The sequence below is a fragment of the Melospiza melodia genome, chromosome 28 (genome assembly GCF_035770615.1).
Source record: "Melospiza melodia melodia isolate bMelMel2 chromosome 28, bMelMel2.pri, whole genome shotgun sequence".
NCBI lineage: Eukaryota > Metazoa > Chordata > Aves > Passeriformes > Passerellidae > Melospiza > Melospiza melodia.
Window position 1 is genome coordinate 3,931,051 of NC_086221.1, and position 18,525 is coordinate 3,949,575.

Genomic DNA, 18,525 nt, shown 5'->3' on the forward strand with positions numbered 1-18,525 from the left:
AAGAACTGTCTGTGCTCCCCACACCAAGCAGCCTGAGGAGCTGTGGGAAATTGGGCCTGAAAAGCTGGATTTGGGGTTTGCTCAGCCCCAGGACAGCTGTCTGTGATCCCCACACCAAGCAGCCTGAGAAGCTGTGGGAAATTGGGCCTGAAAAGCTGGATTTGGGGTTTGCTCACCCCCAGGAGATGTTTGTGCAAGGCATTTCTGCCTTGTCCAAATGGAATGTGCTGCTGTATCCCACGTCCTGCTGGGAAGGAAAGGGAAGTGGTGTCCTTTCACCTGAAGGGTTTTATTGTCTGCATCAAGGGTGGGTTAAAGGTGGAGCCATCAGAGCAGCCCTGCAGGAGCTGAGGGGCCTTCAAGGTAGCCAGAGGGGGACTGAGCCCAGAAACTGGAGTGACAGGACAAGGGGAAATGGATTTGCACTGAAAAAAGGAGAATTTTGGTCCGATATTAGAAAAAATCCTACCCTGTGAGGGTAGGCAGGCCCTGGCACAGGTGCCCAGAGCAGCTGTGGCTGCCGCTGGATCCCTGGAGGTGCCCAAGGCCAGGCTGGACAGGGCTGGGAGCAGCCTGGGGCAGTGGAAGATGAGTGCCATGGTGGGGTGGAATGAGAAGGGCTTGAAGGTCCTTCCAAGCCAAACCCTTCCATAATAAATATAAATATAAACATAAATATAAATATAAATATAAATATAAATATAAATATAAATATAAATATAAATATAAATATAAATATAAATATATTGTGAATTGAACATGCTATAATATAAATATAAATACACAAATATTAGAAATTATAAATATAAATCAATATAAATTATTCTGTAATAAATGCAAAAATCTGCAATATCTCAGAGCTGGCTGCCCCCAGCTCAGCCCATCAGGCCAGGGCTGCTCCTGGGCTCCCCTGGCAAGGGAACTGCTGTGCCCAGGGCTGTGGTGTCCCCTGAGCCCAGGGCTGGCTCTGGGCTCCCCGGGTGTCCCTGGGCTCAGCACCAGCACTGAGCACCCTCACACTGAAGGGGCAGCTGAAGAATTCACACCTGAGTGAGGGGAGCAGAATTTGGGGCCTGGCCACTGCTCCTGCTCCCTCCCGTGTGGGCCCAGCCAAAGAAAATCCTCTGAAACACCAAATAATAAAAGAGATATGAAAAACCTCTTTCAAATAATGAAATGTAGTGGGGTTAGATTAGATTTTTGGAAAAAATCCTTCCCTGTGAGGGTGGGCAGGCCCTGGCACAGGGTGCCCAGAGCAGCTGGGGCTGCCCCTGGATCCCTGGCAGTGCCCAAGGCCAGGCTGGATGGGGTTTGGACCAACCTGGGACAGTGAAGGTGTCCCTGCCATGGTAGGGCTGGGACGAGGTGATCATCAAAGTCCCATCCAATTCAAACCACCCTGCAAATCTCTGACAATAAATCAGGCAAAGGGGCTCCCAAACCCCCCAAACCCTCCCTCCCCCAGGGGAAGCAGCAGCCAGCAGGGCCATTTTAAAGGGATTTTCTTTTCCCCACAGCAAAACCAGACCCACCCCTTTGTGTCAGGACTCGACGCTACTTTTTTTTCGCCTGCCAGAGCCTCCCTCGTTGCAGGGGGGGTGGCCGGGCACCCCAGCTTTGACGCGCAGCGCTGGTGACTCAAGCCTGCGTCAGGGGCTGCGTGTCCCTTCGCGCCGATTTTTTTTTTTTTTTTTCTTTTATAATTTCTCTCTTATTTTAAATTTTCTATCCCGTTTCTCCGCTGATTTCCCGGGAGCCGCTCGGAGTTGCCTCCCTCCGGCGGGGCCGGGCGAGCCCAGCGCGCATCCACCGGGCGGCGGCGGCGGGGCGGGCGGGGACCGTGAGCGGAGCGGAGCCGCCGGCACCTCGGAGCATCCCCCGGGAGCCCTTCCCGAGCCCTGCCCGCCGTTCCCGGCCGCTGCCGCTCCCGTCTGCCCGGCTCCCTGCCACCTCCCTCCGCCCGCACTCTCCCCTGGTGATTCCTGCCGGATTTTGCGCTGTTTCCTCCGGGATCGGGCGAATTTCTCCTGGAATCGGGTTGGTTTTATCCTCCCAAGGAGCAGCCGCAGCGCCGAGGTGAGGATGCTCCCCTCATCCCCGCCCTGCCCGCCCTGGTGCCCCCTCCGCAGCGGGGAAAAGATGCTCAGGACCTGGGTGAGGTTAATGGAGGGGACAGCCCAGCCTGGAGGCATCAGGCGTGGCCCTCGGGGTGGTGGCATCCGGGGCTGGGGGAACATTTGGGGGCACTCCAGGGGCTGGGGGGGCACGGCCGGGATTGGATCTGGGTGCTTGCCCGGCTCCTGCTGCTGGGGGGGGCTCATCCCGTGTGAGGATGGGTGGGAATGCAGCCTCCAGGTTGACCTTGACGATAACATTGGGAGAGGAGAAAGCGTTGGGCTGCAATGAATATTTCAGTCCTGGTCCCTGGAGTGGTGGTGGTGGTGGTGGTGGGGGGATTTGTCCCTTCTTTTATTTTTGTGCTCTTCCTTGAGTGTTTGGTTTGAGGTAGAAAACAGGGTTTGGCGTCCTTTTCACCAGGAAATGGGAATTTCCTGGTGAAATTCCCAGGATTGGGTGTGGGGAGCCCTCTGTGCACGCTGGATAGACCCAAAGGTGTGTTTTTTGGGCTGGTCCAAATTTCCATCACTCCGGGAATGTGGGGCTCAAAGCAGCTGAGGAATCTGCTCCCAGCTCTTTGTAGAGGACCCAGAAGGTGAAATGCTGCTCCCTGGATCACGCCTTGTGTCTGAAGCACCTGAGCTTCCAATCCATCAGGAGCTGATGTAACTATTTCTGGTCTTGGGAGGAAAAAAACCCGGAGCAGGGCGGCAGCGGAGCTATTCTCGGCAGGGTGGAGAGTTCCTTGTGAATATTCCTCCAGAGGTGTCAGGACTAGGTCAAGGAACCTGGCTGGGGCTGTGACTGCTCCCAGGGAAATAAAATGTGGGTCTGAGCTGTCCACTGGGATGGAATGGAGATGGCTCTGCTGAAACCAGCAGGGATAAAAGGGTTCAGTTTAAATCTGGAGTGACTCCACTGCTACTTGAGGCTTGCAGAGAAATCTGGAGTTCCAGCAGAGCTGGAGTCACGAGGATCAGATTCACCCCGAATCAGATGCTGACCTGCCCACGTCCAGGTGAAATCACTGCCTTGGGAGGAGCAGCCCTGCTTTTACCCCATCCCAGGCTGGGTTTGGGTTTGTTTGTTTACAAACGTAGCAGCAGCTCCATGAATTACAACGGGGAAAAGCAGCAATCAGGGCGGGCTTTGGGTGCTGCCTTTTCGTTGCTTTTTAGGGTAAATCTCGGCTGGTTTGGGGCTCGTTCAGTAACCTTTGGCTGGAAGTGGGTGAGTTACAAAGGATCGCTGAGGTCTAAGTGGAAAACGATCATCTGGTGAATCAAGCCAGCCCTGAAGGGATCATATGATGGTTGCCTTTGCTCTGGTGTCACGTTATTGCAGCTGTGTGTGTTTTCATGCTGCTGAATGAGACATGAAAGGAGCCCTAAGCCCACGAACCCACGGGCTCACAGAATGAGCCATGAAAGGAGCCCTAAGCCCACGAACCCATGAGCTCACAGAATGAGATATGAAGGGAGCCCTAAGCCCATGAACCCATGAGCTCAAAGCTTCGTGACAATCCCGAGTGCCGGGGCTGCTCCTCTCGTGACCCATCAGCAAAACCCATCCGGAGGTTCCTTGGCACCTCCTGGTCACTGTAAGGTCACAGTCATGTCCCTCTGGGGTGGGACAGACCCACCTGGTTGAAATGCTCATTTTTAATTCACCCAATCTCATCTTGTGGCTTTTCCTGCCTCAGTTTCTCCTTTCTGGACCCGGGGCTGCTCCTCCTGTGATCCACCAGCAAAACCCATCTGGAGGTTCCTTGGCACCTCCTGGGGACAAAGAGTTGCTGTTGGGTCACAGCCGTGTCCCTCTGAGGTGGGACAGACCCACCTGGGCTGGGCAGAGCTGGTGCAGCCCCAGCCCTGATTTCTGGAGAGGAATTTGGGATATTTATAACATCTGGGCGCTCTCAGCCAGCGGGGTGGGTGTAAGACAGAAGCGGGGGCAGCTCTGATTCATCAGCTCTCCTGTGTCACGATGCTAAAGCGGGAAGGGAAGGACGAGGGGCGGTTCCAGCTCGGGGGGGAAATGTGAGAGGCTGGGCTGCCTTCAACCCCAGCCAGCCCTGGGGTGCTTCCCGCGCTCTGTCACCTTCTGACACCGACCCCAGCTGCAGTTTGTGCCTCCCCAGGGGTGGGTGTGAGGAGGGGACAGCCCTGGTGGCACTGTGTCGCCCTGCATCCTTTCCTGGTGGCACTGTGTCGCCCTGTGTCCTTTCCTGGTGGCACTGTGTCGCCCTGTGTCCCTTCCACACATTAGCAGGGCTCGTTTTAACGAGGGGACAATGGGAGCAGCCCTAATGACCCCAGATGGAAAACCCTTCTTCCAAGGAGCGACAGGCCGGGCAAGGAGGAGCAGATTTAAGATGGAGGTGTCTTGGACCAGTCTCTCTGGTGGAAAAGGGAGGTTTGAGTGGTGGAGGCTGTGGGAAACTCCTCAGAGCAGGGCAGGGGTGGGCAGAGCTGCAAAAACTCTGCCTTGGGCAGGAATCTCTCCTTGGGGCTTTGAAGAGAAGTTTGGATGTGCTGGGAGGGCCCTGCCCTTGGTTTCCTGTGGCTTGGAGGAGCAGGATGCTTCCCAAATGACCAGCTCTGCCAGGGCCATCCCCACCCCAGCACAGAGGCTCCCCTGACCTCAGGGAGCAGCAGGAAGGGGCCTGGAGATGGTTTTCTCATGATTTGGACCAAAGTGGGATGAGCATCCTGGTCTCCTTCCCTTGGCCCTTGGCTGTGCAGCACAGAGGGAGGACAGGAGGGATCCGTGCTCCTTCCTCCTCCTCTGCTCCTTGGTGACCTTGGATCTGTCCCTTCTCCTCCCTGGGCCAGGCTCCCCTCCTCACTGAGCAGCCTTGCCCTGGGTGCAGCATTTCCCTGGCTCTGTGTGTGTCAGGAGCTGCAAATTGATGCTCAGCTCTCCCAGCCCCGAGCTGAGAGTAGATTTCCACCTCCCGAAATCCCTCGGCTCCTCTGTCCCCACTCCTCCCTCCTTTCCCTGCTCTGTGACCTTGATGGGGTGAGCTGGAGCTTCCCAGGCCTGCTGAGCTGGGTGCTGCACCAGGAGCATCTCTGCCCTCTCCTTTAGGAGCTCTGGGGGATTTCTGTGCAAGCTGAAGGGGGAGAAATGCTAATGCTGGGGCAGGGAGGGACCAGCAGAGTCCCCAGGGCTTGAAATGCTCATTTTTAATTCACCCAATCTCATCTTGTGGCTTTTCCTGCCTCAGTTTCTCCTTTCTGGACCCAAATGAGGGATAAATGTTGAATTTGGACACAGGAGTGGAGAGATTCCCCTGCACCCCATCATTTGGACCCGGAGCACGTTTGCTGCTCTCCTCGTCTCTGCTGTAAATCCCCATCTCCTCCCTGCCTTCCCCTGCTCTCCCAGGCCCAGCTGAAAGCTTTGCTGACACATTTCCAGCCTGTTATTGCTCCCCAGCTGCCTTCCCAAGAAAGCAAGGATGGGCAGAGCCAGGACACATGGCCTGGAGCCTCCCTCCTCCCCTGGCCCTTGGTGATGCTGCTGCCAGGGCTGGGGGTCTGGGGGGGGTCTTCATTCACCCCAAAATCAGATTTTCTCCATGGTTGCTTTTGGGATCAATGGGAAGCTCTGAGCAAGGATTAAACCCCTGGGTGTGACAAGGCAGGAGCTTTCCTTCTCTCCTGACCCTTAGCGATACTGGGGATGTGGGGAGTCTTCACTCACCCCAAATAGCACCCCAAAAACATCTTTTCCCCATGGCTGCTTTTGGGATTGTTGAGATCTTCTGAGCAGGATTAAACCCTTGGGTGTGACAAGGTAGGAGGTTCCCTCCTCTCCTGACCCTTAGTGATGCAGCTGTCAGGGCTGGGGGTCTAGGGGATCTTCACTCACCCCAAATAGCACCCCAAAAAGCATCTTTTCCCCATGGCTGCTTTTGGGATTGTTGAGAGCTTCTGAGCAGGATTAAACCCCTGGGTGTGACAAGGCAGGAGCTTCCCTCCTCCCCTGACCTTTGGTGATGCTGCTGTCAGGGCTGGGGGTATGGGGAATCTTCACTCACCCCTAATAGCACCGAAAAATCAGATTTTCCCCATGGCTGCTTTTGGGATCAATGGGAAGCTCTGAGCAAGGATTAAACCCCTGGGTGTGACAAGGCAGGAGCTTCTCCATCCCTGCCCTTCCCCTGGTGGGTTAAATCCAGTTTGTCCCGTGGCAAACCAGTCCCACGTGCCTTGGATCTGCTGCTGTGGTGGTTCCCACACCAGTCGAAAGGGATGAGGTGGTTGGGGTCACCCTGTGCCACCTGGGCATGGATGGGGACTCTCACTTTGTGCCAGCAGGAGCCCTGGACTCAGCCCAGGGCTCAGGGAATGGTGGAATGGTGCTCAGGGCTCAGGGAATGGTGTTTGCTGTCTGATGAGTTCCATGTGAAGGTTTCCACTGGGACCAGGGAAGTGGGAATCCCATTCAAGGACGCACTCAGGGACATGGAGCAGGATGAGGTGAGTTATTCCCTCCCCTTGTAATGCCTGCAGCACAAACTGGTCCTTTCCAGAGTCCTGCTGTGGCAAAAGCCACGTTCCCTCTCCAGCTGGGTGCCACCAGTGCTGGTTTTACCTGGGCAAAGCTGTGGGTGCAAAGGCAGCCCTGGTCTGGCAGCACAAGTGAGGTTCTTGCAAGCCATGGGCTCTCAAAGACCCTAATCTGTCTTCTAAAGAGAGAGGAAAAAATGCACATTTAAGAAAATTAAGGTCATGGGGACTAAGTAAACAAGCTGAATCTCCATCTGTCAGTGACAAGGGTTTTCTATCTCGCTCCAGCCCGGAAAGCTCCTGCTCGTCAGCTGATCTGCCTTGTCTTTCTCACAGGGTGGTTGTTATTTTTGGCAGATGATTTTTTGATTAAATTCCCTTTTCCTACCAAAGGAATGCGCAGAAATACCTTTCTCAGATGGATTTGGGCTGTGCTTTTTCGTTTGAGGGTGCAGCCCTCGGGGCTGGTGCAGAAAGCTGAGGAAATGAGGAGGAAGAGCCCTGCTGACCTGGCTTTCCCTGGGCCCTCTTCCTGTCTGTGTGGGCTGGTGGCTTCGTGCAGGCTCTGCCTGGGCTCATCTCCCATTCCCAGCAGGGATGGGGATGGAGAAGGCTGGGTGTGCTCATGGAATTGGGAATGATCCTCTCTCCTCCAGCTGGGGTCTCTGCCAGGATCTCAGGCTGGGGCTGAGGCGTGGGGACACAGCAGAACTCCCCAAAGCAGCCACGGGGCACTGCCAGAGCCATGCCAGGAGCAGGATCTGGATCTCTGCTCGATTTTCCCCTCTAATTCAGCTTGAGCATGGACGGGAAGACTTGTACCTGTCCTTCACCCTCCTGCTAATGTTTGGAGAGCCCATCTCCATCCCATTAAAGCAGCCCTGCTGAGCCCCCAGATCCTTTGGGAATGTTGCTGGCTGGAGTGTCCTCCAAGGCTCTGAGAGCCTCTGGGGCTTTGTGGGGGCTGGAAGGACCCTGCTGATCCCCCAAATCCTTTGGGAACATTGCTGTCTGGAGTGTCCTCCAAGGCTCTGGGGCTTTGTAGGTGCTGGAAGGACCCTGCTCCTCTCCCAGAATGGAATGTTGCTGGCTGGAGTGTCCTCCAAGGCTCTGGAGCTTTGTAGGTGCTGGAAGGACCCTGCTCCTCTCCCAGATCCTTTGGGAACGTTGCTGTCTGGAGTGTCCTCCAAGCTCTGGGGCTTTGTAGGTGCTGGAAGGACCCTGCTCCTCTCCCAGATCCTTTGGGAACGTTGCTGTCTGGAGTGTCCTCCAAGGCTCTGAGAGCTTCTGAGGCTTTGTGGGTGCTGGAAGGACCCTGCTCTTTCAGGATCTGTGTCCTGGTGCCTCCCAGCTCCTCAGAACGACTTGGGGGGACCTAAACTGAGGAGAGGAACAGGCTGGGATCCACAGGGATGCTGTGGGGTCTGTGCTGACCCCTGGCTCAGCACCACCTACCCTGGAGCTGGCATCTCCCCGGGCTTGGGGTGTCCCCAAAAAGCTCTTTGGGTGCCCTCACTGTGGGTCACTGTACTCTGGGGGCTTGGCCAGCATGTCCTGGATCTTCTTGGCTCTCTCCCTAATCCTGAAGAGAAACTTTAGAGATTCTAAGGAGATATTTTAGAGGTCCTAAAGAGATATTTTAGGGGTCCTCAGGAGATATTTTAGGGGTTCTCAAGAGAAACTTTAGGGATCCTAAAGAGATATTTTAGAGATCCTAAAGAGATATTTTAGGGATCCCCAAGAGAAACTTTAGGGATCCTAAAGAGAAACTTTAGGGATCCTAAAGAGAAACTTTAGGGATCCTAAAGAGATATTTTAGGGGTTCTAAAGAGATATTTTAGAGATCCTAGAGATACTTTAGGTATCCTAAAGAGATACTTTAGGGATCCCAAAGAGATATTTTAGGGATCCTGAAGAGAAACATTACAGATCCTAAAGAGAAACTTTAGAGAATCCTACAGAGAGACTTTAGAGATCCTAAAGAGATATTTTATGGGTCCTAAAGAGAAACTTCAGAGAATCCTAAGAGCTACTGGAACCCCAAGCCCTCCTGGTGCTCTGCAGGAGCTGCTGAGCAGACAGGGAGCAGCGAGCAGCCCGTGGGTGATTTATCCAGCTCTGCACAAACCCAGCGCTGATGGGAATCCTGCCCTTTCCTGGCTGCCGGGTGGTGCCCTGGCCGCGCTCCGCGCCCATCCCCAGCCGGCTGAGGATGCTCCAGCCCCGGGCAGCCACGTGCCGGTAATTGCCACGATCGAGCAGCGAGCGGCTGCTGTGAATGAGCCCTCGTTAGGAAATTAAACATCGCTGGCCTGGCCTCGACAAAATAACTCAAGCGGCTTCTCCGGAGGAGCCGGATCCAGGAAAGATGTGGAGCCGAGATGGTTGCCTGGCAACGGATGCAGCCGACAGTTGAAAATAGATTTTTATTTTATTTTTTTTTTTTCATATAGGAACAGGGCCTGGCAAAGGGGGAACTTCCGACAGGGGTGAGAAAACAGCGAGGTGAGGGTGGCTGAGGGGGAGGTTTCCTGCTCCCGGTGCTTGGCTGATGGGCTTTGCTGCCTGGGCTGAACCCACTGCCCTGAATAGGGATGGGACTGTGGGCTGAGCTGGAGCAAAAAATGCCCAAGAGGAGATGAAATAAACAGGGCAGGAGGCTTTTTCTCCTTTTAATGCCTTTGTTAAAAGTGATCAGCTCAAGGTTGGGAAGCTCGACGGATCTGCAGCTTCTCCATCGCTGCTCCCAGGGCGACTCGTAGGAGAAGGTATGTGCAGCTTTATCCACTGAAGGGCAGAGCTGAGGGTCCCATCCTCATGAAAACAGTGGGGATATACCCCGTGTTACAGCTTTTGGGTTTTCCAGTCTCGTGGTCTTGGTTCCAGCTGAGGTCTTTGCTCAGGATGAGGGACAGCAAAGGTTCTCGGCATCTCTGCAGGCTCAGCACTCTGTTCCTTATGTCCAGACATCACTCTGATCTCTTAATTCTGTGTTGGCTCATTGTTTTTGGGGTCTTTTCGGTAAGTTTGGTGGGGTAGCTTCTCATGGCATGCTGGTCCCGAGGTTATTTTGCATTCTCTCTTATGTCCCCGCCTCTCACCCATCTGGGGAGAAGAACCACCAACTTAGCCCCAAGCAGGACTATATTGATACAAAAGGAGCAATTAATGAAAATGACTGATGGTTACAATAACAAAAAAACAGGTAGAACTTCACCTTGGCAGCACTGGTTTCACTCTGCAACCTTTTTTTTTCTAAAAAAAAAAAAAAAAAAAGGCAGATTTTTTACTTATAACAGGAGAGAAGAGCTGGGAATGGCTCTGGAAAAGCCCCCAGGGTGGGAAGAGGTGGTACTGCACCCAGCTGGGGTGAGTCAGGTCTGGGAGCAGAGCACCACCATGGCCCAGGCACCAGCCTGGTGTCCCCTGGGAGCAGAGATGGAGAGGACAGCAAAGAGGAGAGGGCAGCTCTTCAGGAGGGTCCCTTTTCCAAGCTGAGGGATTTATTGTGGCAGTTCTGTGTTTTGCTCCCCAGCTGATATTGCACCATGATCCAGTTTGACTCCAGTCTCTGCCCCATCTGACCCCAGTGCTCCCAGTATGGAGAGAAAGGACATGGTGCTTTCCCAGTTTGGGGATCCCCAGCCCAGTGGAGCAGATTTCCACAATGAGCCCAAGATTTCTGAGGCAGGGGGGAAATCTGCAGGGCTGGGCTGGATTCTGGGCATCTCCTGAGGTGCTTCTGTGCAGGATTGCTCCTCCTGACCCACGCTGAAGGCTGGGGAAGTGAAGGTGCCAGGGGTGATGGCTTTGCCTTGGCTGCTGCTGTTTTTGCAGCTGTTATCTGCTGTAAAGCTGCCTGGGGAGATTGAGCATCAGGCTCCAAGGCTTTTCAGTCACTCCTGATGACTTTCTGGGATGCAGAGGTAGCCTGGGCATGTGTCACCGTGCCCTGAGTGCTCCCAAGCTGTCATGGAGCGAAGCTGGGGCTGTGCTGATGGTCAGGAGGGGAGGGAGCAGGACAGGCAGGGCAGAGGCTGGGTTTGGTGTCAGGCCTTGTGAGGTTCAGCTGCTGGCCTGGAGGTGTTACAGGGGAGATGTCACAGGGATGTGACCTGTCATCACCTGTCACTGTCCCCTGGAGCACAGGGAAACTCCTCTCTCTGGGACACAGGAGGCTCTTCTCCATTTCTCCAGGGATTAGAGCAGCTGTGGCTGCCCCTGGATGCCTGCAAGTGTCCAAGGCCAGGCTGGATGGGGCTTGGAGCGGTCTGGGACAGTGGATGGTGTCCCTGGTCCATGGATGGTGTCCCTGGTCCATGGAAGGTGTCCCTGGTCCATGCAAGGTGTCCCTGGTCCATGGATGGTGTCCCTGGTCCATGGAAGGTGTCTCTGCCCATGGCAGGGGTGGGCTTGGATGAGCTTTAAGGTCCCTTCAACCCATACCATCCTGGTACTCTCTAATTCTCAACCAGAACGTTGCTCCTGGTCCATCATTCCTGGAGCTGGACACCCTCCAGGTTCAGGTGAATGTCCCAAGATATGGGGGATTGACACCCTTCTCTCCTGGTGCTGCAAGGGTGGACACCCTTCTCTCCTGGTGCTGCAGGTCCCAAATCACAGGGGATGGACACATTTCTCTCCTGGTGCTGCAGGTCCCAAATCACAGGGAATTCCTTCTCTCCTCACAGGGGAACCCTTCTCTCTGGGTGTTGCAGGTCCCACCAGCTCAAAGGGGATGGACACCTTTCTCTACTGGAGCTGAAGGTCCCAAATCAAAGGGGTGGACACCCTTCTCTCTGAGAGCTGCAGGTCCCAGACACAGTGGATGGATGCCCTTCTCTCCTGCTGCTGCCGGTCCCAGGACATGAAGGGATGGCCACCCTTCCCTCCTGGTGCTGCAGGTTTCCCAAATCACAGGGAATTCCTTCTCTCCTTACAGGGGAACCCTTCTCGCTGGGTGCTGCAGGTCCCACCCGCTCACAGGGGGTGGACACCTTTCTCTCCTGGTGCTGCAGGTCCCAAACCACAGGGAATGGACACCCTTCCCTTCTGGTGCTGCAGGAATGGACACCCTTCTCTCTGGGTGCTGTAGGTCCCAGCTCACAGGGGGTGGACACCTTTCTCTCTGGGTGCTGCCATTCCCACCAGCTCACAGTGGTGGACACCCTTCTTCTCTCCTGGTGCTCCAGGTCCCAATCACAGGGGATGTTCACCCTTCTCTCCTGGTGCTGCCCTTCCCACCGTACCACTGCAGATAAGCCAAACCCAACTGACCCTGGCTGACCCTTCCCCCACACAGGTCCTGCTGATGAAGAGGAGGTGAGGCCCGAGCTGTAGCTCCCCCTCTGTGCTGCTCCCTGCAGGACCTTCCTCCTCTTCCTCTTCCTCCTCCTCCTCCGTGCCCGATCCCGCCGCGGGGCCGCCCCGATGCCGAAGAACAGCAAGGTGACGCAGCGGGAGCACAGCAGCGAGCATGTCACCGAGTCGGTGGCCGACCTGCTGGCCCACCAGGAGCCCGTGGACTACAAACGCAGCGTCCTCAACGTGACAGGGGACGCGTGGGACAAGCAGAAGGAGGGGGACGAGGACCTGGAGGCGGAGAACCGGCCGGCGTGGAACAGCAAGCTGCAGTACATCCTGGCGCAGATCGGCTACTCCGTGGGGCTGGGCAACGTCTGGCGCTTCCCCTACCTCTGCCAGAAGAATGGAGGAGGTGAGACATGGGCAGGGATGGGCTCGGGGTTTGAAATGGGGCAGGGATGGGCTCGGGTTTGGTGTTGCTGAAACGGCTCCTGAGGTATTAAAGAGTCTTTTTCCCATCCCCGTGACAGAAGAAGTCGAGATTCCTCAGCTCTGGTTTTCAAGGTTTATTTTCTGTTATCTATTCTATTCTTTCTCTGACCCACTGAGATCTGTCCAGCAGGTTGGGTTGTGGCACAGTGACTGCCCTTGGGGTGGTGTTAGTTCTTTATAATAAGAACTACCTGTACTTTATTTACAATAATGGGGAAGTGCCAGCAACATCTGGTGCTTCCCCTACCTCTGCCAGAACAATGGAGACGGGGCAGGGATGGGCTAGGGTTTTGTGTTGCTGAAATGGCTCCTGAGGGATTAAAGAGTCTTTTTTCCTAACCCCACGACAGAAGAAGTTGAGATTCGTCGGTTTTGGTTTTCAAGGTTGTTTATTTTCTCTTATGTATTCCATTCTTTCTCTGACCTCAACCCGACCTGCTGAGATCTGTCCGGTAGGTTGGTTTGTGGCACACTGACTGCCCTTGGGGTGGTGTTAGTTTTTTATACTAAGAACTATGTGTACTTTATTTACCTTTATTTACTCTACCTCTGCCAGAAGAATGAAGGAGATGAGACATGGGGCAGGGATGGTCTTGGGTTTGGTGTTGCTGAAATGGCTCCTGAGGTATTAAAGGGTCTTTTTTTCCCAGCCCTGTGACCAAAGAAGAAGTTGAGATTCCTCAGCTCAGGTTTTTAGGGTTGTTTATTTTTCCTTATCTATTCCACTCTTTGAGATCTGTCCAGCAGGTTGGGTTGTGGCACAGTGACTGCCCTTGGGGTGGTTCTAGTTCTTTATACTAAGAACTATGCGTACTTTATTTACAATAATGGGGAAGCACCAGACACGTCAGAAGAATGGAGGAGGTGAGAGATGCGGCAGGGATGGGCTCGGGTTTGGTGTTGCTGAAATGGCTCCTGAGGGATTAAAGAGTCTTTTTTCCCAGCCGTGTGACCAAGGAAGAAGTTGCGATTCCTTGGTTCTGGTTTTCAAGGTTGTTTATTTTTCCTTATCTATTCAATTCTTTCTCTGACCCGCTGAGGTCTGTCCAGCAGGTTTCCCAGAGCAGCCCAGAGGGTCAGGTCTCTCCCAGCTGTGCTGAGCCCCACCACCCTTCATGACACCAATGAGAGGGTGGGTTCCTCATTATTAATCCAAACCCAGTCCCATTGGAGGGAGCCAGGACAGTGCCCCTGTCCTCTCTGTGTTCCCAGTGCTCCATCTTTTACCATGGCCCCAGCCCTGCAGCTGCCCTCAATAATTCAAACATCTCCTGTGTCACATCAGGATGAGTAATTTGTGAGTGCAGTCAGCACTCCCCTCCCTCCCAGGGCTGCTCAGCCCCATTCCCTTCCCTCCCCATCCAGGATGGAGCTGGAAGTGCCTGACTCCTGCATCCCAGCACCTCCCAGAGCCCTGCTTGGCTCAGTTTGGCTTGGTTTTGGCTAAGCACAGCTCTTCATGGGTGTTCACCCCAAATTCAGGGCTGGGAGGGGTCAGCACAGCCCTGCTAGCTTCATCACACAGCTGGCCTCTGATTGCCAAGAAAGTTTTCCCCATTAAATGAGATTTAGAAACAGATTTCCCCATTAAAGGATATTTAGAACCAGATTTAGAGCCAGAGGTTGGAGAACCAGCATCCTCCTTCTCTGCAAGGATTAACCCGGCTGTGCTTCAGTTTCCCCATGCCACAGCAATCTGTAATCAACCATAATTAGTGCACTCAGTGAAAAATCCTCAGCTTAGGCTGAGCCCTCTGCTGTCCTGTTATTTGGGGGGTTTTTCCTCAGCTGAGCAGTGCAGGGGTTTGGGTGTTGAGGAAGATGAAACAGGAAAGCCTTATAAATATGATTGCCTGGGAAAAGATTTTGAGAATATGGAAACTATAAGCAAGATTGAAATGAAAGCAAGCTCTGAGATACCTCAGGTACTGAACAACTGGAAAACAATGGTGTGGCCAGATGAAGGTGATCCCCTTTTGATGGAACAACACCCTCTGCTTGCAGACAGGCCCAAGGGTCAGAGCAGACCCTACAGCTTGGCAGAAGGGGCCCAAAGAGGAGTTTTTAGGGTTTAAAATGTAACACAGTGGGGTAATGTAATGATTCTTATAGGCTGTACATAAATGCTATAGGATTTGTATCTTGTACTAGATTGGTTTGTGAGAATGAGAATATTCAACACATAAGATTTATGGTATTGTAACGGGAACTTTGCTCTCTTAGCTCTTAGCTCTTGTCTCTTAGCTCTTGCCTTTTACGCTTTTACCCCTTTTAGTCCCTTACCCTCTCATCCTCTCTGCCCCTCTCTTCTCTCAGCCCTGCTCCAGCTGTGGCTGGCAGCTCCCAGCAGGGCCCTGCACCCAGGCCCTTTGCAATAACCCACAAGTTCCCACCCTGGCTGCAGAGATCTCTCATCTCCATCCATCCTGACCGTCCTGCCCCCGATGCTCCGACATTTGGGGGGAACGGACAGACAGACAGACAGAGCTTTCCTGGCGCTCTGAGCAGCTCCAGGATGCGGTGGCTGTGGCTGCTTTCCCTGCTGTTCCCCAGCAGGTGTGTGCGGGGGAGAGAGGCTGCTGTTGCTGCCAGCATGGGCTGCAGCCAAATCCCCAGGACTCGGCGTGCCGGGAGCCAGAACGGGCTGCCAGCTCTGCCCTGGTGCTGCACAGGCATGAGCTGCTCACCTTTACAGGCACCACAGCAAGGAAATCTCCAATGCTGGACAAATTTGCATCTGAATCTGCCTCACATCCACCCATCTGTAGGGTCAGATAGCCAGGAGAGTGTTGCACAGATGGGATGCTCGTGGTCCTTCCTGAATTTCCCTGAGCTCCAGCTCTGCTCTCTGCCTCTCCTTTTACCCTCCCACTCACCCTGGGCTGCTGCACCTCAATATTGCCGGCTGGGGTCTATGTACAAATCACAAATGGGATGGGATTGCTAGGAATGTGCCTTGAGCTGTTTTATTTTTCAGCATCAGTCTCATTACATGGTTATGACAATGGGAAGATGCCACCAGCTCACATCCCAGGCAGCAGACAAAGAACTCAATGTTACAACTTACTTTAATAGTTTTTTGACCAATCACGCAAAGCAAAAGCACATTGACAGTATTTATATCTGTATAGTATATATTCTATATTGACAGTAGTTCTATCCAATCACTATAAGCACAGGTACCTTGGGTTAAAAAAATGCTTGCTTATTTCAAATGTAATACCTGCTTGTAAGCCTTAAAACACAATGCACAGAGCTCCATTATTAAGCTTAGAACTCACTAATATCTCACTAGATAAACTTTTCTGTAGCTGAGGGAGTTATTCTACACAAGCATTAATACACAGACCATTGTTCTATTTGTCCTTACTTTCTACTTCTTGCATAATTTTTCTGCTGACCAATCTCATGGCTGCTGCTTAGCTCTAATCTCAGTTCTGCTGTGTCTGAGGCCTTTTGCAGCTTTCCCAAACCCCTCTGATTTTGTGGATTCCCACACTCAATTTCTCTCCCTGCCCCCATTTTTAACACACCATCCCCACCCGTGCTGGGGCTGATTCTCTCTGCAGAGTCCCTGCTTGGAGCAGCACCCTCTGCCCCAGGTCCTGCCTGGCCTGGGGAGTGGGGTGTGACCGTGTTCACAGAGGTCCCAGGATGAGGGAAGAGATGGGGATCTGACTCCATGTTTCAGAAGGCTTGATTTATTATTTTATTATATATATTACATTAAAACTGTGATAAAAGAATAGAAGAAAGGATTTCATCAGAAGGCTAGCTAAGAATAGAATAGCAAAGAAGAATGATAACAAAGGTTTGTGGCTCAGGCTCTGTCCGAGCCAGCTGACTGTGATTGGCCATTAATTACAAACAACCAACATGAGACCAATCACAGATGCACCTGTTGCATTCCACAGCAGCAGATAATCATTGTTTACATTTTGTTCCTGAGGCCTTTCAGCTTCTCAGGAGGAAAAATCCTAAGGAAAGGATTTTTCATAAAAGATGTCTGTGACAGTGGTGGCTGTCACTGGAGTGTCAATCCAGGCGGGAATTTTGGTTGTCTTTGGACCTTCTGCTACCCTGCAGGAGCCGGGCACATTCTCCTGAGGCCATTCCTGAGCTGCTGGCAGGAGCTGGAGCTGTTCCTCAGGCAGGAGCTGCAGCGTGAGTCATCGCATCCCTTACGGTCATCGCTTCTGCTTCGGGAACCACCAGCTCCTCCAGCCCCAGCACTCAGACAGACATTAATTGAGTTTTAATCTGAGTTGTTTCCACTCCTTCGCCATGCAGCGTGGCACATGGCATGGGGATGCTGCTGCTGGGAATGTGGGATGTCCAGGGGGATGTGTTGGGACAGGGGGAACAGGACAGCTCCAGGAATGTGGCTGTGTCCCCAGGGGTCAGCTTATGGAGGTGGCTCTTTGCACATGGTGTCTCAGTTTGGAAAGCCAGGTGTCTGCTAAGGAAGGAGCCTCACCTGAAATGGAAAATGTAAACCCCCTCCCTCTGAATTGCTATAAATTTGAAATTAAGGGGCTCTCAAGCAAAAATATGGGAGCAGGAATAACAGTTCTTTATTGGGGAACAAAATAAAAGGATAAAATAAACAATGCAGTACACTAGAACAACACTGACAGAGTCAGAACCCAGCCTGACACCCTGTGGGTCAGGGTGCTGGCAGCAGTCCCATTGGAATTGTGGCTCAGCCCTCCTGCAGTGTCAGGGCTGGTTCTGCTGGAGCAGGGATCCTGGAGAAAGGTGCAGTCTCTGCCTCTGAAGATGCAGGGGAAGAAGAGGCAGCTGCTGTTCCTCTGGGCAATCCAGTGCAGAAGCTGTGCTGGTGTTGCAGAATCTCCAGATTCTATCCGGGTAGGAATGCTTGGCTCCTCCCTCTGGGCTCACATCTCCCAATGGGATGCTGTAGTTCTTATCAGCCCTGCAGGGACACTCAGTGGCCATGAACAGAAGAGATCTGGAGGGAGGATTGGCCGCAGGAGAGATAAAGAAAACTGCCCAATGAACAGAAGATAACTGCCTCATCTCTGACAGATGGCAATGAAATGCACATTGCTTTGCAATCCAGGACACATTGGAGATTTGTCTGTGTGGATTCAGGGAGTCCTTGGGGACCTTGGGGTCAATCCCACATGATCCACACTGGCAGGGAATGCCACAGCCTTTGCTTCCACATGTGTGTTTCTTCCTCTCCACAGCTTCTCCTCAGGCCAAGCTCTGATCTGCATTCCTGGACCACAAAACCATGGAAACGTTTAGGTTGGAAAACCTCTCTAAGATCATTGAGTCCAAATATAAACCCAGCCCAAGGCCACCGCCAGCCCATGTCCCCAGCTGGCACACCCACACGGTTTTTAAGCCCTTGCAGGGATGGGGATTGCCCTGCTGCCCTGCACAGCCTGTGCCAGTGCCTGACCATCCTTCCATGAAGAAATTTGTCCCCATATCCAATCTCAGCCTCCCACGGTACAACTTGAGGCTGTTTGCAAATGAAGTGATGGACCAGGCAGAGCCTGCCCAGCTCTGCCCTGCTTGTCCATCTGTCCTCGGAGCAGGGAGATCAATCAGGAATGACTTTTCTCTCCCCTTCCAGGTGCCTACCTGGTCCCTTACCTGGTCCTGCTCATCATCATCGGGCTGCCCCTGTTCTTCCTGGAGCTGGCCGTGGGGCAGAGGATCCGCCGGGGCAGCATCGGCGTCTGGAACTACATCTGCCCCCGCCTGGGGGGCATCGGCTACGCCAGCTGCCTGGTGAGCACAGCCCTGCCCTGGGACCCTCCAGAGCCACCCCGGGACCTTCCAGGGCCACCCCAGGGACCCTCCAGCCCTGGGGACTCTCCAGGGCCAGCCCGGGAACTTCCAGGGCCACTCCTGGGGACCCTCCAACCTCACCCCAGGGGCCTCCAGCCCTGGGGACCCTCCAGCCTCACTCAGGGGACCCTCCAACAGTGCCCTTGGGACCCTCCAGCCCCAGGGACCCTCCAGCCCCATCCTGGGGACCCTCCAGCCCCAGAGACCCTCCAGGGCCAACCCGGGGTCCCTCCAGCCCTGGGGACCCTCAAGCCTCACTCTGGGGACT

At 53.7% G+C, this 18,525-nt stretch overlaps 1 protein-coding gene across 2 annotated transcripts in view; it reads left to right on the forward strand.

Annotated features, from left to right (window-relative positions):
• Positions 1-1,808: 1,808 nt before the first annotated feature.
• The window catches only part of SLC6A17 (solute carrier family 6 member 17), a 33,803-nt gene continuing 17,086 nt past the window's right edge, over positions 1,809-18,525 (forward strand). For both annotated transcript variants that reach the window (XR_010030831.1, XM_063178173.1), the window contains exons 1-3: positions 1,809-2,076; positions 11,938-12,351; positions 18,040-18,197. Coding sequence is in view for 1 of the 2 variants with exons in the window: in XM_063178173.1 (XP_063034243.1) it covers positions 12,066-12,351; positions 18,040-18,197 (444 nt within the window). In the remaining variant the exon portion in view is untranslated. The remainder of the gene's footprint in view (positions 2,077-11,937; positions 12,352-18,039; positions 18,198-18,525) is intronic.